This window comes from Rhinatrema bivittatum, chromosome 8 (assembly GCF_901001135.1).
Source record: "Rhinatrema bivittatum chromosome 8, aRhiBiv1.1, whole genome shotgun sequence".
In the NCBI taxonomy this organism is placed as follows: domain Eukaryota; kingdom Metazoa; phylum Chordata; class Amphibia; order Gymnophiona; family Rhinatrematidae; genus Rhinatrema; species Rhinatrema bivittatum.
The window spans coordinates 120,251,710-120,268,553 of record NC_042622.1 but is presented as its reverse complement, the minus strand read 5'-3'; the positions used below and the strand labels follow the sequence as shown (position 1 = coordinate 120,268,553).

At 45.4% G+C, this 16,844-nt stretch overlaps 1 protein-coding gene across 1 annotated transcript in view; it reads right to left on the bottom strand.

Moving 5' to 3' along the window:
• Window positions 1-6,474, bottom strand: part of PTGS1 (prostaglandin-endoperoxide synthase 1) — a 184,789-nt gene extending 178,315 nt beyond the window's left edge. Inside the window, exons 1-2 of the mRNA XM_029613756.1 lie at window positions 6,343-6,474; window positions 6,181-6,249 (exon numbers count right to left, since the gene is read on the bottom strand). Of these exons, the coding sequence (XP_029469616.1) occupies window positions 6,181-6,249; window positions 6,343-6,379 (106 nt within the window). The 5' untranslated portion in view covers window positions 6,380-6,474. The remainder of the gene's footprint in view (window positions 1-6,180; window positions 6,250-6,342) is intronic.
• Between the last annotated feature and the right edge of the window lie 10,370 nt (window positions 6,475-16,844).

The following is a 16,844-nucleotide window of genomic DNA, read 5'->3' as shown; positions in this document are numbered from 1 at the left end:
ATCCCAAAATCAAGTGTAAAGGGGCAGCCCTTTTAGCTTGAGGGAAGTGTCCCTGCCCTTTACAAGCATGTAGAATGTGGCTTCAGTTGGTCTGAGTGCCCTCAGACGTCTCACCAGACTCTGCCTGTTGGTGATGACAGATTAGTTTCAGCGTGTTTATTTATTTATTTATTTATTTATTTGCTTTTATATACCGACATTCATTGGAGTGCATCACATCGGTTCACTTTACAACAACTGGAACAGTATGACGGGTATCATACTATTTTACATTTTAACATTAACTGAGATTGAGAAACATAAACAAAGGTCATTTAAGAAAATTGTTTAACAATAACTTTGACTGGTACTAATACATATTAAGTAATGTAAGTTTAGATAGCGAGTTTTAAAAAGGGTGGTGTAGGCGTTGTGGGGAGTACATGTGGGGCGAGAAGCATTTGAAAGGGATATTGGATGCCGGAGGTAAAATGAATGAAATGGCGGGTCTGTGAGGCTGAGATAGGGTTGCAGGGAGGAGAGAAGGAGGAGGGGGAGGGTTAGGTTGTGTCATGGTAGGCATTGAAGAATAGCCATGTTTTCAATTTCTTTTTAAATGTGTGAATGGAGGGTTCTAGTCTGAGTTGAGAAGGGAGCTTGTTCCAGAGGGTGAGAGCAGCTACAGAGAAGGTGCGTTATCTGGTAGAGGTGAGGTGTGCTAGTTTTATGTGGGGAATGATAAGTAGGCCTGTGTTCTGAGATCGTAGGTTTTTCTGGCTGTGGTGTGGTTGGGGAGGGTTGTTGGACCATTTGATTTTAAGGTTGTTGATGGTTTTGTGAAGTATGGTGAGGATTTTGTATTGTGATCGGTGTGATATGGGGAGCCAGTGGAGTTCTTTTAGTATGGGGGTGATGTGTGAGGAACGGTTGCTGTTTGTGAGAGATCTGGCTGCTGCGTTCTGAAGCAGCTGGAGTGGTTTTAAGGTGGAGGCAGGAAGTCCAAGGAGGAGGGAGTTACAATAGTCCAACTTCTATAGTATGAGGGATTGTAGCACGGAGCGGTAATCATAGTGGAAAAGAAGTGGTTTGAGCTTTTTGAGGACTTGTAGCTTGTAGAAGCCCTCTTTGATTGTCATGCTGATGTGTCTTTTCATATTGAGGTCTGAGTCGAGGGTGATGCCGAGATCTCTGACCTCATTGGCGATGGAGGTGTTTAGTAGGGGAGAGGAGAGGTCTTTGTTGGTTTTGGTGGAGGATTTGTTTGATAAGTATAGTATTTCAGTTTTTTTGTCGTTGAGGGTGAGAGATATCTGCGAGAGGAGAGTCTTTATTTGGGTGGCGAGTGTGTGCCAGAGAGTGATGGTGTTGGTTAAACTTTCTTTGATGGGGAGGAGAATCTGGACATCATCTGCGTAGATGTAGAAGGTGAGGTTCAGGCTGGAGAGGAGCTTACAGAGTGGGAGCATGTATATATTAAACAGGGTTGATGAAAGGAACGATCCTTGTGGAACTCCGTGGGGGAGTGGGTATTGGTCTGATTCGGAGTTGTTGAGGTGGACTTTGTAGGATTGGTTGGATAGGTATGATTGAAACCAGTTGAGGGTGTTTTCTCTTAGGCCGATCTCCACCAGTCGCTTTATGAGTAAGTCATGGTTTACAGTGTCAAAGGCGGCAGAGATGTCCAGGAGGATGAGGAGATAAGAGTCACCGGCATCGATTCCTCTTAGTGCTGTGTCTGTGAGCGATAGGAGGAGGGTCTCGGTGCTTAGGGATTTTCTGAATTCGTGTTGGTTGTGGTACAGGATGTTTTGATTTTCTAGGTATACGGATAGTTGGAGGTTCACATGTTTCTCGATGATCTTGGATATGAAGGAGAGATTGGAGATTGGTCTGTAGTTGGAGGGGTCAGATGGGTTGAGATGTGGCTTTTTGAGGATGGGTTTAATTATGGCGCATTTCAGTGCTTCTGGGAAGATGCCTTGTTCAAGCGAAGTATTGATTATGTCTGCGATGGGTTTGGCGATGGTGTCGGGGATGAGTTTGAGAGTCTTGACTGGGATTGTGTCGATGGGGTGTGAGGCTGGATTGATTTTCTGGATGAACTTATTTACTTCGGTTGAGGCAATGGGCTCAAAGTTGGTCCAGGTAGTTGATGCTTCGCAGGATGGAGATGTTGATTTTTCTTTTGTGTGAGGGATGGGAGAAATGAGATTGGTGATTTTCTCAGAGAAGAAACGGGCGAGTTCATCGCAGCTCTTTGCATTGTTGTCTGAAGAAGGGGTGAGGTGGCTGGGTTGTGTCAGTTTGGCGACGAATTCAAATAGTGCTCTGGGGTTGTGCTGGTGCTGGTGAATTTTTCTTCCATAGAATTCATGCTTGGCTTTGTCGGTGTCAGTTCTGTAAATATAGAGGAGGGTTTTGTGTTGTGGAGGACCACTCCACATTAGGAAGAGTAAAGGAGTGGTATAAAGACCACTGCTCACATGTGAGTAGGAGGAGAGTTTTGAAGCTGATTGGAGGATTTGGAGTCCTTAATGGTGTCTAGAAGCCCTTTTCCATTGAGGGTCTCCATAGGACCTGTCTCCCCAGAGAGGTCCCAGAGAAGTGGTGTGGAGGGAAAGAGGTGCATGCTGGAAGCTCCCAGGAGTTCAGAGGAGAGAGAAAGAGAAGAAGTTCTAGCAGAATCTGGTGGACCAGAGGTGCCAGGAGAAAGGGTAACCTGCCTGGGAAAGTTCACCAGAGTCAACACTTTATTCTGCTAAAAATCAGCCCAAGAGTCACAGGAGAGTGAAAGGAAGAGAAAAGGATAACAGGGAAACAGGTTATGTCTACCAAACAGGTACTGGGAGGGCCCAGGGTGGAGGAGGGTAACTTCCCAAAAGAGCTGACCTGTTTGAAGGAGAGGTGGAAAGAGAGTGACTTTTGTGCTGTGGAATTTCGTTACAGTACTGGCGCACTATCCTGTGTGTGCTGATTTTTTTACTTGTGTTTTGCCACCAGTTTGAGTAAAGACTTAATCTTGAACAAAAAGCTGTGAGTGAAAAGTAATATTTGGTGTGACTGACTGGTGTGCAGAAGAGCCCCTGAGAGACAAACCCCTAAGGGCCTTGAAACTGTGGGGGTTTTTCACCCTGTGCAAGAATCCTGAGATGGTCATGTGGCCTTGTATGATCTGTGGTCCTCCCCTTGTGCCCAGAACCAGAACAGGATGGGGGCTTCACAAGCCATTGCCAAATATGATAGTTTGACACTGAGGCCCATGAAACATCCGCTGTGGTCATTCATGGTCCCAGTTCCTAAGCTAGTATAATGACAGTAGATTGTTAGAATGGACAAGGCCTATGAAGAGCCCCATATTTCATTATATAACATAACATAGTAAAAAAACGGCAGAAAAATTCCAATGTGGCCAATCCAGTCTGCCTAGATTCTTCCACTTTGAGTCGATATGCAAATAAATTCCAATACTCAACTCAACAGAAGCTCTCTACCTCCTCCCCCCAGCCCTCCCCTCTCCGCCAACCATATCTTTTACCTGAACTTTTAATTCCTTTCCATATCAGTCCCAAGCATGTGCAGAATTAGCCTCTACCATTTCAGGCCTTGTCACCTACCTGAAGACCAAAGTTGCAGTCCCTTTCTGTATCTTATTACTAAGTTTTCTAATAATTCACACAGCTACCAAGACAAATGAAACCATTGTCCAATCTGTCCAGCCTCCCCATGCACATTGCAGTTTTGGTTTTAACTATGAACGCTGCCATTAGGGTCGTAACCGCTGCTCTGTGCAGGTTACCCCAAGGCCTGCTTGGATGCCTGATGCAATCTTGCCACTGCTGTTTGGGTCATAAACACATTGAGCCTTACAGGTGACACTGTCATACCATGATCTGATAAATTCTGCTTTATCAGGTAGAAAACGTGTGCAATAGATGGGAAACATCATAAAATGAGAAATGCAAATACTGAACTTGCCCAAAGCCATACACGATGTGCAATAAAAAATGGAAGGCCTCTCGAGGGGACAAAAGGCATCATATAAAAACAAGACCTTGGCATTGCCCATGTGTTTGGCAGCTCTGTAACTTCATTTCACATCTGCTCACTGCATTACTCATAATTCTTATTACACCCGTAGATACGGCACCATGGAAGCCCAGCACAGAGCCCAGGATTTGGATGCGTCCTCTCTCTAGCTGGATGGCTCTAGACCAATGCTTTTCAACCCAGTCCTCAGGACCAGTCAGGTTTTCAGGATATCCACAATTAATATGCGCGTGATAGATTTGATCTATCGCATGCATTGAGAATACAGGATTGTATGCAGTTATCCGCACATGAAGGACAGTGCTTTGGAGTAGAACTTCTCAACCCAGTCCTCCAGAACACCCTAACCCGTCAGGTTTTTAGGCCATCTGTAATGAATATGCATATGAATCAATATTTGCGAAGACTGACATGCATAAATATATTTCATGCATATTCTGAAAACTAGAGCAGAGAGACAGGGTGATCCCAAAGGCTAAACCAAGAATCACTGCTCAGGAGAGAGAGAGAGAGACGCTCTGTATCCTCAGGTACTGCAGGGGTGGTTTTATTTGACAGACACACCTCCTTTCATTCCCACTATGCCAACTGGTAACTAGCAGGCCAATGCAATATCCGCACAAGAAAAAACAAGCGCTCATGATTGAACGTCCGCTTTCCTAATGCTCACCCATCCACCTCTCCCAGGTACGCAATGCAGTAGGATAAGGAGCCGCTGCGTTAAAAAGGAGGTGCTAGGGGAAATTGTGCATCCCTAGCATCTCCTCAGCATCAGGCACCCAGGAGAAGTGGCTGTGCATGGGATTAGAAAACCGTGCACAGCTACGGATTAGGAAAACGGATGCTCAAAACCTGGTCCCCATCAAGACTTTTTTTTTTTTTTTGCTGCTTTCACGTTGCTACATTCTGTGGTTCCTCTGAGGAACCACAGAAAAGCTGTTTTCTGTTTTTCTGTTCAACTTTTGGGGCTCCTCAAAATTTAACGCCAGCTCCGGGGCTGGTGTTAATTTTTGAAGATGAAAATGTGAGCGTCGGGCGCACAGTTATTTTTTACATTGGGGGTACTAGCTAATAGCCTCATTAACATGGCATTTACATGTGATGAGCCCTATTAGCTATGCCCTGGTTTGGACACGCATTTTGGATGCACTGAACCCCTTATTGTACCAGGGGTTATGGACGCGTGTCCAAAACGCGCATCCAACCGTGGTTAACCTGTGCACTAGTCTGAGCACCGGGTATTGCATCGGTCTGTAGATGAGCTAAAGGCAACGGATCTTTTATTTGATTGGTCTAGATAAAGTGAGCTGCTGGTGAGAAAACGCAGCTCTTAGGACTTTCTCTGTACTTTACCACACCAGTGAGATACAGTATCCCATTCTGCACCAGAAGATGGAAGTCCACATTAAAGTTATATTCTAATCTTTTACCAAGCAATCCACTAAGCAAGCTACTGTTGTACAGCCAGAGCTTAGTTGCAGGCAAAAAAAAAAAAAAAACAGAAGTTACGCAAGGCTTAGGAAATGCCTCTAGATCGGGTTTTATGGAACCTTTCCATTTACAGTTTCCTTCCATTAGAAATAAAGAGAGGTGATTTCTAGATGGGAGGAAACTATAAATGCAAACCTCTGTAGGAATACAGATTCACACACCGCTGGAGCTTACTCAAGAATGCAATGCTGTTAAAACGAAACGGATGCCAAGTGAGAGAAGCGGAGATGGTTTGCAAGTAAAGCAGCCCCGAGGACAGGGTGCGATTCTGGGACTTTTCAGGCAAGCTTTTGGTTTGCCATCCCGCCTCAATTTCTTTTCTTTTTAATTTTACTCTGTATTTAATAAAGTTAATAACAATAACGCAAGCCTCAGTTCCATTGGAACTTATTTTCCTAAATGAATCGCTTTAAAAAAAAAAAAAAAAAGCAACAGCAACAATTGGACTACATCCAGAAATACCCAGACCGTGCTCCTCATGATCTGAAAAGGGACCCATCTCCAAAAAGGATCACCTGCCATCGAAGCCCAAAGGACAGAATAAACTGGGGCAATAGTGCAGAGACTTCCTGATGAAACTGAATGCAGAGCATACCTTCGCGCAGGATGCAACCAACCTGTACTGGAAATGCAGACAAGCGAGCTGGAATAAAATAAGTTTACCTGCAGCAGAACTTTCCGCTAGGAGTAACGTGTTCAGCAGCAGCAGCACCAGAAGAGAGGAAGATGCCCCTGAAATGCATTGAATAAGGGTCACTTGGAAGGTAAGGGGAGAGACACTAGACAAGCCAGGCTGAGAGGCAGCCTTGCAGAGAATCCGCTTACCGGTCATCATGAAAGAGCTGAGCTCCGGGCCAGGCATTCAGAAAAGTGCACCTGGTACTTCTCTGCCCTCTCTCACTCCGGGCTGTCAGCAGCAGTCAGGCTTCAAGAAAGCGCACGTCTGCTCCTCCTCCTTCCCACTGTCCCCTCCCCCTGCTTCTCTAACTCTTCACTGCTATATGAGCAGTCAGTAGGTTTGTGCCTTCTAAGCGTTACCTTCTCAGTGGGAAAAATTAAACAAAACAAAAAAAAAAAAAAACCACGAGCCACCTCCTCTCAGGCATGTAATCAAGCCTACCTGGTGCTATTTATGCTACTAGTATAGACATGCAAGAGTCTGGAGGAATGCACCGATAGTCAGCTCGCCCCTCTGTCTTATCTTCCCTACCTACCCCTCCTGGCTACGGTGAAAGAATTTAGTCATCTGCTTTGTGTCATAGACCTCCTGCCCCCCCAAGGGAGAAAGGAAGGTGAGCTCTTCCTTCCTGGGTGAAGGAGGGAATAGCAGCCAATCTAGCACAATGGACTTAAAGGCAATGTAACTTTTATTTATTAAACTGGGCAACTAGTGAGATCCATAAGCCTGTTAGACAACAACTCCATTGGTCTAATTAACACTAATGTTCAAATGCATCACTTGCTAGCACAAAGAGAAAAGAAAAGAAGGAGAAATAGATCTTTTCCTATTCTGCAAGAAACCTTCCCTGCCTAAGAAAAATGAAAGAAGTGCAATGTTTCCACAGAGAGCATAGGAGTGCCAGAATTTGTTTTCTCAACAGTTTTTATATCTTGTATTTCAATAGGTCACTCCACAATATTGTTCAAAAGTGTTACGGGTTTCTGTAAGGTGGTAAAATTATGCCGTCTGAAATTAGTACATTTTCAGTGTTTTCAGGATGTTATATATGCATTACATCTGACATGTGTCTGTGGAGTCAGTTCAGTCTAAGGATGTAAGAAATTTTAAAATTTTAGTTTGTGAGTACCTGCACATATTTTCTGCGATATGCACACATTTTCAGATTATTCACCAGCGGAATCGTTGCCCTAATCGCTGCAGGAATCACAGGAATAAACAGCAATCGAAAAACAATTGGATGTCAGGAAACCATCAAATGCACTAATATCAAATTGTCCATGTCCTGGTTTGATAAGTCAGATCAGAAATGAGCATTTGACCCAAGTCAGTGGTGGCCTGGGACCTTGGTGAACCAACTCATGGGGTGGGTTGGGATCTTTTTCTAGCTTATGACTGGAACTGAGTTCTATTGAGACAGGTCAGCTGTGACTTAGAGAAACCTCTTTCTACTGTACATTGGGAATGAATCTTAACCAGCTTGTTACTCCCCCACACCTACACACCCACCCCTGCCCCAGAGTACTATTAACATAAAATAGGGTGGCTGCCATGCTCCTCCACCAGAATACACAGAAATAAAGGTTAACAAGCTAAAAATAATATAAAGTAATCCACTTAGCATGATTTTATTATTATAAGCAGACTATAAACATTTTAAATAAATAAAGTGCTCCTTTTTTATAGGACTAACGGTACATTTTTTACAAGGTTTAGTTAGCTTACGTTCCCATCCGTAGGTCCAAAACAAAATGTCTCTGTTCAAAATTAAAATTCCTTATTGTCTGTTTTCCAGACTCTAACAACCAGCAAACACATCAAGCACTAACACCAACAAAGAAACATAAAGTGACTTAAGAGTTCAGTTTTCAGAACACTGCTCAATAACAAGACAGCTAGATAGATTTAGACAACCTTGCAACCACAATTTATTTTATTTATTTTATTTAACAGTTTTATATACCGCAGTTCAAGTAACAATGTTACTAATCACTTCGGTTCACATTTCAACAATTACAATGACAATATAACACATAGCTTATAATGTCTTACATAGAACAGGGGGGATGAACTTGGAGAAAGTTAACAAAGAACTGGGGGATTACAACTTATATACAAATAGTTTAGAAGACCCGTATGTGAAGCCGTATGTGAAGACCCTAGCACCTCCTTATTAGCGTGGGCCCTAATTTAAATAAACAATGTAGCTAGCTGGTTGCGGTTCCAATGTGACCTAAATTTAGCTGACTATAAAATTGCTGGCTAGACTTAAGTCTACTATAGCCATGCATGGATATAGCTAGCTAATTTTTATCTCCCCCCAAATCCCTGACCAAGCCACACACATTACCCCTCTCCCCTTCCCCATCCCTGGAATATCTACATTTTGTGCAGCTAAACACAATGCATGCACCAGTGAAAAAAGGCTACACTATCAGCGGCTCAGTGGGACAAAATTTTCCAAATGTTGGGACTAGTCTCCTAACTCCCGAATGTAGATCCTTCAGAATATTCCCCCAAAAGTAGTTGAATTAGACAGACACAATGTTGGACGCAGTGCTAAACAAGATAAATCATTTTGCAAGGTGCCTGGCATAAAGAGTTTACAATCCCAAAGGATGTTAAGGGGGCCTGGTGGAACTGGAGCTTGGGTCCCCAAGTTTTCCCGACTCTTTGCATGCACTTCCTTTGCTCTTTTCAGTTTTCGGGGGGGGGGGGGGTAAGAGGGTTCCAGCCCTATTAAAAATGTCACATCTGTTACATCAACGCTGCCTCCTACGACATGGTAAATGTTTCAATCTGCGTATGTGTGTGGTTCGGGAAATATGATCTCATCATTAGCAGTTTATTTGTGTTAAGCAACATTACCACCAGTGCTTTTAAAAAGAAAAAGCCCATTATCTTTGCAGCTCCTTCCATCAGAGCCAGCACTTTTATGATACTTTAGCTAAAATAGGCGATAAGCATGCTGCATCAGATACTGTGAATGATGAACACTAGATACACCATTCCCTTCTACCTCATTTTTTTGTGATGCGGATTTAAAAGTTATTCTATACACATCTATGAAACACTTGTATCCCCCAGGTTAGGGGGTATGTCCCAATTTCAGGGGTATTTGAGTTCTTAATGGTTTGGGCGAAACAGATGTTATAATGGACCTGGGGAGTGGATTCTCTCACTGAAAAGGATGGACCAGACCCATCAGTAGATGGGGCTAGCTCTCCTGTGTTGTCCTGCTTGGGAAACCGTCTCAGAGCAACCTGCAGATGCTCTCAGTCCCCAGCCTGGCACCTTGTAAAAAGGACTGACATACAGCCACAGTTGGTGTTCTAAAGCAGTGGTCCCCAATCCTGTCCTGGGGGCCCACCAGCCAGAGGGTTATCAGGATAGCCACAAGAATATGCATGAGAGAAAATATGCAGTCGCGCGCATGTTATAAAATCAGGGGTCGGCGTGCACAAGGGGGTGCACACTAGTGCAACTTGCATGTGCCGAGCCTCAGGGAGACCAGCTGGCTTTCCCCGTTCCCTCCGAGGCCGCTCCAAAATCAGAGAGGCCTCGGAGGGAAATTTCCTTCCCCCCTTCCCCTACCTGTCCCACCCCCAATCCCTAAAGAACCCCCCCACCCCCGTACCTTTGTTATAGAAGTTATGCCTGCCTAACTTGCGCGCGCTGGCCAACTGCCGATGCGCGATCTCCCGGCCCAGCGTCCCCGCAGAGGCCTCTGGCCACGCCCCCGCCCTGGACCGCCCCACCCATTTTTTCAAGCCCCGGGACTTACACGTGACCCGGGGCTTTAGGCGCACTGCCGGGGCTTTTGAAAATTAGAGCAGTTAGTGTAGCTGGGTTCAAAAAAGGTTTGGATAAGTTCTTGGAGGAGAAGTCCATTAACTGCTATTAATCAAGTTTACTTAGGGAATGGTCACTGCTATTAATTGCATCAGTAGCATGGGATCTTCTTAGTGTTTGGGTAGTTGCCAGGTTCTTGTGGCTTGGTTTGGCCTCTGTTGGAAACAGGATACTGAGCTTGATGGACCCTTGGTCTGACCCAGCATGGCAATTTCTTATGTTCTTATTTGACATTTTCAAAAGTACGCATGTTAATTTACCCCCTCTTCTCTGCCAGAACAACATACCAGGTGCAAAGAACATGGGGTGCTTTTAATGTGCATATTTTTCATCAATTTTCAAAGAGAAATTGCACTGTACAAGTGTGCACACTTTTATTATATTTATTTTTTTAATCATATTTGATATTCTGGTTAAATATGCACAGTATTTTTTGGGCTTCCCTTGCATTACCATCCAGACAGACACATTAGACACTCAGAAGGAGAATGAACTCGACAGATCTGTGGTCTTTCCACCCAGCCAACTAAGAAATTATGTAGACCAATTGTATTCACTCCCAGCCCTCTAGGGCCACCAGCAGATTCTGTTTTCAGGATTCCCCTAGTGAATATGCATGAGGGATGATGCACATCTATCTCGTGCATATTCATTATGGGTCTCCTGAAAATCTGGCTTGTTAGAAGCATAATTATTTGGGGGGGGTGGCAATGGGAGGGGGAGCAAGCTAACTATGGAAGGGGGCATGCTAAAGTGTCATTTCCACAAATCACACCCATCCCCACAGCACGGTCCCCTGTCTTTAAATTGACTATAAAAGGCAAAATACGAAAAACTCCCAAGGGGCTTCTGTGCAATTTAAAAAAAAAATCCAGTCAGTTTCATCTTCCCAGTAAAACTACAATTAAAATTATATGTGTAGTAGGTCCCCCATTTTGGTGCTTTATCCTCAACTAGGGGTGCTACGGGTCTGGGTTCAGGTCTGGACGGGGTGGAAGATTTCTTTTCTTGGCCCCCAGCATTGTCAATCACAATCTCAGTGACCACGTCACACTCTAGATCAAATAGTTCCAGGAGGTGCCAAATAGTGAAGAATAAGAGTAGAGAAGCCAAAATCAACACAATAGGGAGAAAACAGGAATCACAAAAAGGTCCATTCATTGCCTTATTAAGTCTACACAGGGATCACTCAAAGATAACTTTGGAGTCTAATGCTGGTGTTCAAATAAAATTAAGGATCTATACTGTAACTTAAAGAAGGGGATCTAGGTCAAGATTACAAAAATAAGTGATCAATAAAAAGTAAGTAGTTTCTGTGTCCATCCTTCTGCTCACTTCTCTTCCTCTTATTGCACTTTCATCTTGACTGAAAATATCCTCATCTGTTAATGTGAGATAACTAAAGTATAATCCCAGTTCTGGCTTGAACTGGGCTGAAAGAAGAAAAATATCCCCAAGCAAAAATGCTAAACAAGGTTGCAAAAAGTCAACAATTCAACTGTAATCCAAACTCTTAAAAAATACAAGTCTCTTGGGTTATTGGCTCAAAAGGCATTTCCTTCTCTTTATCCAATCTGTAGTCCTGTGGGAATTCTGCACTACTACGGAGCGCAGAATTTGCGCAGAATTCCCCCCATGCAGAATTGCCAAATTCTGCGCAGAAAATGGAAGAGGAGACCCCCAGCGGGCAGTGAACAGTGCGTGCACCGTTCATGGCAAAGATGAAAGACACGGCGTGCCCTTTGGCAATTCTGCACGGGGGAATTCTGCGCAAATTCTGTGCTCCGTAGTAGTGCAGAATTCCCACAGGACTACAGATTGGATAAAGAGAAGGAAATACCTTTTGAGCAAATAACCCAAGAGACTTGTATTCCGCTCACACCGTATAAGAAGGCCCCGGTGAGAGTGAATGTGTGTAGAGAGGTGTGTGTGTGTGTGTGTGTGTGTGTGAGAGAGGAGGGGGAGGGAGGGTGAGGGAGAGTAGGGATGTGCAGAGCAAAATTTTATGTTCATATTTTTTATGTCCGAAAGGGGGTCCCACTTGCGGCCAATATGGACATAAAAAAAATCCAATGAGTTGGGTATATGTACATATGTGCAAAAAAAAAATTAAACCCCCTCACCCTCCTTAATCCCCCCCCCCAGACTTACCACAACTCCCTGGTGATCGAGCGAGGAGTGGAGGACGTCATTTCTGCAATCCTTGGCGAGAAGCATGTGACGTCGGCGGCACGTCGAGTGACGCCGGCGTCACGTGATTCCCGGCGAGTTCGCGCCGGACGGCTCGTTCGGCCCAAAAAGAACTTTTGGCCAGCTTGGGGGGGCCTCCTGACCCCCTCAAGCTGGCCAAAAGTTCTTTTGGGCCGAACGAGCCGTCCGGCGCGAACTTGCCGGGAATCATGTGACGTCGCGTCTGAGTGACGCGGCGCCACGTGATTCCCGGCTCGTTCGCGCCGGACGGCTCGTTCGGCCCAAAAAGAACTTTTGGCCAGCTTGGGGGGGCCTCCTGACCCCCCCAAGCTGGCCAAAAGTTCTTTTGGGCCGAACGAGCCGTCCGGCGCGAACGAGCCGGGAATCACGTGACGCCGGCGTCACTCGACGTGCCGCCGACGTCACATGCTTCTCGCCAAGGATTGCAGAAATGGCGTCCTCACTCCTCGCTCCATCACCAGGGAGTTGTGGTAAGTCGGGGGGGGGGGATTAAGGAGGGTGAGGGGGTTTATATTTTTATTTTGGCTCAACAATCGCGATTTCCCACATATCGAACATAGATATGTTCGATATGTGGGAAATCCGATCGTTTATGTTGAATCAATTTTTAAGTAAAAAAAAAATATGAGTTGCGTTTTACTAATGCGGTCAATCCGAATGCACACCCCTAAGGGAGAGTAGGGGGAGGGATGTGAGCGAGAGCAGGGGGAGGGGTGAGAGAGCTCAGGGGGGTGAAAACAGGGGGTGAGCATGAGGGTGTGTGAGAGAGGGGAGAGGAGGGAGTGTGGAGGAGAGGAAGGGAAGGGAAGGGGAGAGAGAGGAGGGCAGGGGGTGTCAGAGAGAGAGAAAGAGCAGGGGGAGGGGGTGAGAGAAAGAGAGCAGGGGTGTGAGAGAGACTAGGGATGGTAAGCAGGGGGGGGTGTGATAGAGAGTGGGGGGGTGCTTGAGTGTGGGTGCCAGAGAGAGGGAGCCTATATGAGGAGATTGTGAAGGAGTGTGTATGTGTGTGAGAGATTGTGAGCAGGTGTGATTAAAAAGGGGATCATGTGTATGTGAGGGGTGCTAGCCTGTGTGAAAGGATTGTGTATATGTGAGACAGAGCCTGTGTGAAGGGGTGCGTGAGAAAGAGACATAGGTAGCCTGTGTGAGAGGATGTATGTGTGAGAGAGAAAGGGAGCTTGTGCGGGTGTGTATGCAAGAGAGAGGGCCTTCTATGAGGGGATGTGTGTGTGCGAGAGAGTGAGGGAGCCTGAATGAGGGTGTGTGTATGTGCACTAGAGAGAGGGAAAGACAGAGGAAGCCTGTGTGAGGGCAGTACTGAGAATGGGATCAAACTCTGGGAGTGGCAATAGAGAGGAAGGGGTTGAGCCTAGAGGTGGAGAGGAGAGATACTGGCAGGTAGAGGAGATGGGGACCTGAGAGGGCAAAGTGGCCAGGGGAGTAGGGAGAGTGAGTGGAAGGGACACTCTTACAGTGAATTTCTATGGAAATTCTGCTCAAAATATTTAAAATTCTGCATCTTTAAGTAATAACTTGTTTCTGTATTCATTTAAATGTAACTACTTAAAGACTGTCATGTAAATTGTGTTATTTAGACCAATATAAAATTTGCAGAATTTTAAGTTTTTGTGTGCAGAATTTTAATTGTTCTGTGCAGAATTCCCCCAGGAGTAATCTGTTAACTGGCAAATGGGCAAAAAGATCTCTGATTCCAGTCCTTTTGGGATACTGGGGGTATACCCTTCCCTCAGGCACTGGTCAGTCAAAATCCAAAAAGTGTTCTCAGATTTCTTCCTCAAAACCTCCGTGAAGTGTAGCGGGTATGTGAGCCCTTGTTCGCCAGCGCCTGAAGCTTAGACCGGCAGCTGGAGAACAGCCAAGTAGCAGGCCAGTCTGGAGTTTCACCTATACAGCTGCCTCCCCCCCAGGTTGAGGAGCCTTTGACCTCTGGTGGCCGGCAGGACCTAGGCGAGTCCTTAGGACAGTGAAGAGTACTAGAGTCCACAGGCACACCAGGGGTAAGGCAGGCAATAAACTAGCAGTCTCGCAAACAAGCCAAGGTTGAGGAAGGAGGCTAGCCAGAGTGGTTGGGTCCAGGCAAAGGGGTCAGGTCCAGGCAGTAGGCAATCATGGTCAGGTCCAAGCTGGAGGTCAATATCTGGAGAGTCAAGCCAAGGCTGGATGAAGACACACTGAAGACACTGGGCAAGGTGAACAGGACAAGGCAAGCTGGAAAGCAAGACTGCACAAGGCAGGAGCCAAGAGCACACAAGCAACACGTATCGCAAGGCAGGTGACCTGTTGCTGAGGTGAAATGATGCAGGGCCCTTGCTTAAATAGCCCGTAGGGTTTGTCATCACAGGAGGTGCCTAAGGGAAGGCGCTGGCCTGGCAGCGTCAGCAGCGGCGGTGGCATTGTTCTGCCACCACAGGAGGCCTCCTGTGGTGGCATTGTTCTGCCACCACAGGAGGCCTCCGGCAGTGTCGGTCAGCAGAGGGGGCGAGTGTGGCAGCTCATGGGGCAGTCCTGTGAGCCTTCAAACATAATAACCTCTTCACCAAATGCTTGAATTGCCTTCTGTTAAATCTCTGGGGGAATCTCCAGCTCTCCAACCCCCTTGGCTTTCAGATCTTGTGGAAATCTTTAGCTCTCCAGTCCGCTCTCTATTGAAACCCAGGGAAGGTTTCAAACTCCTCACTCTTCCTCTATCTCACTTCCTCTCTCCAACCCACTGAAGCACTGGGCATGCTACATGGGTCTTTATATCCCAAAAAGTGGGGTTAAAACAATGGGAGGAATACAAAATATCAAAACCCCTTCCACTCCCCCTAGATAGCAAAATCACATAAGGATAATGTTAGCGACTGGCATAGCCCGATCACATTTGATCTTCTCATGAAACCATTTCTTCAATACAGATATGAGAATGAAGTCTGGAGTCTATGCATGAAGGAACCCTGCACCTCCCGTTCTGTAACATGCTTTGCATCCATAGAAATTTACCCTGCAACAGACCTTGGATGTTTCCCTTTTACAACTCACCATAAAAAACAGAATTTTCAAATTCTGGTATCACCTCAGTAACAGCAACACAAACCCCTTCCACTGCAAGATACTTTGTGAAGTAACAGAAAACCCTTCAAAAATGATACTCAGAGACTGTGTGTCAACCCCACCATATTACAATAGTACTAACTCCCAGAATTCAACAGCAAAAATTCTACCTAGGAAAAGACAGAGCTATAATATTACATTGAGTGTAAGGACTGACCGGCCACAGGATGACCGCACGACTGGCCGCACTAACTGCAGGATGCCACTGGCTCCCTCCCCCGGCTTCATGCTTTAACCTTTATGGTATGGATGCCGCCACTCCCACAGGTGTACTTAGCATCACTATAGGCTTCACAGTGGGAAACACAGCTCAGCACTGGAAGATGACATCATAAGTGCCTGGACATTTAAACCTCAGCCAACCTGTTCACCGATGCTTTAGCAACAGGTTCTCCTGCAACCTTGCAGTGCGTTTTGCTTCTTTGTCTGCCTTGCCTTGTTGCCTTGTCTGCCCTGTCTTGTTTCCTTGCCTCCCTTTCTCTTTCTGTCTTTGCCCTGCCTGCTGTCCTGTCTTGTCCTGGTCCTCAGTGTTTGTCATAAGAACATAAGAAATAAGAACATGTCATACTGGGTCAGACCAAGGGTCCATCAAGCCCAGCATCCTATTTCCAACGGTGGCCAATCCAGGCCATAAGAACCTGGCAAATACCCAGAAATTAAGTCTATCCCATGCTACTGATGCTAGTAATAGCAGTGGCTATTTTCTAAGTCAACTTGATTAATAGCAGAGAATGGACTTCTCCTCCAAGAACTTATCCAATCCTTTTTTTAAATCCAGCTACACAAACTGCACTAACCACATCCCCTGGCAACAAATTCCAGAATTTAATTGTGCGTTAAGTGAAAAAGAACTTTCTCCGATTAGTTTTAAATGTGCCACATGCTAATTTCATGGAGTGCCCCCTAGTCCTTCTATTATCCAAAAGAGTAAATAACTGATTCAAATTTACCTGTTCTAGACCTCTGATGATTTTAAACACCTCTATCATATCCCCTCTCAGCCATCTCTTCTCCAAGCTGAACAGTCCTAACCTCTTTAGTCTTTCCTCATAGGGGAGCTGTTCCATCCCCTTTATCATTTTGGTTGTACTTCTCTGTACCTTCTCCATCGCAACTATATCCTTTTGAGATGTGGCGACCAGAATTGTACTCAGTATTCAAGATGCGGTCTCACCATGGAGAGATACAGAGGCATTATGTCATTTTCCATTTTATTCACCACTCCCTTTCTAATAATTCCCAACATTCTGTTTGCTTTTTTGACTGCTGCAGCACACTGAACCAACGATTTCAATGTTTTATCCACTATGTCGCCTAGATCTCTTTCTTGGGTGGTAGCTCCTAATATGGAACCTAACATTGTGTAACTATAGCATGGGTTATTTTTCCCTATATGCATCACCTTGCACTTATCCACATTAAATTTCATCTGCCGTTTGGATGCCCAATTTTACAGTCTCACAAGGTCTTC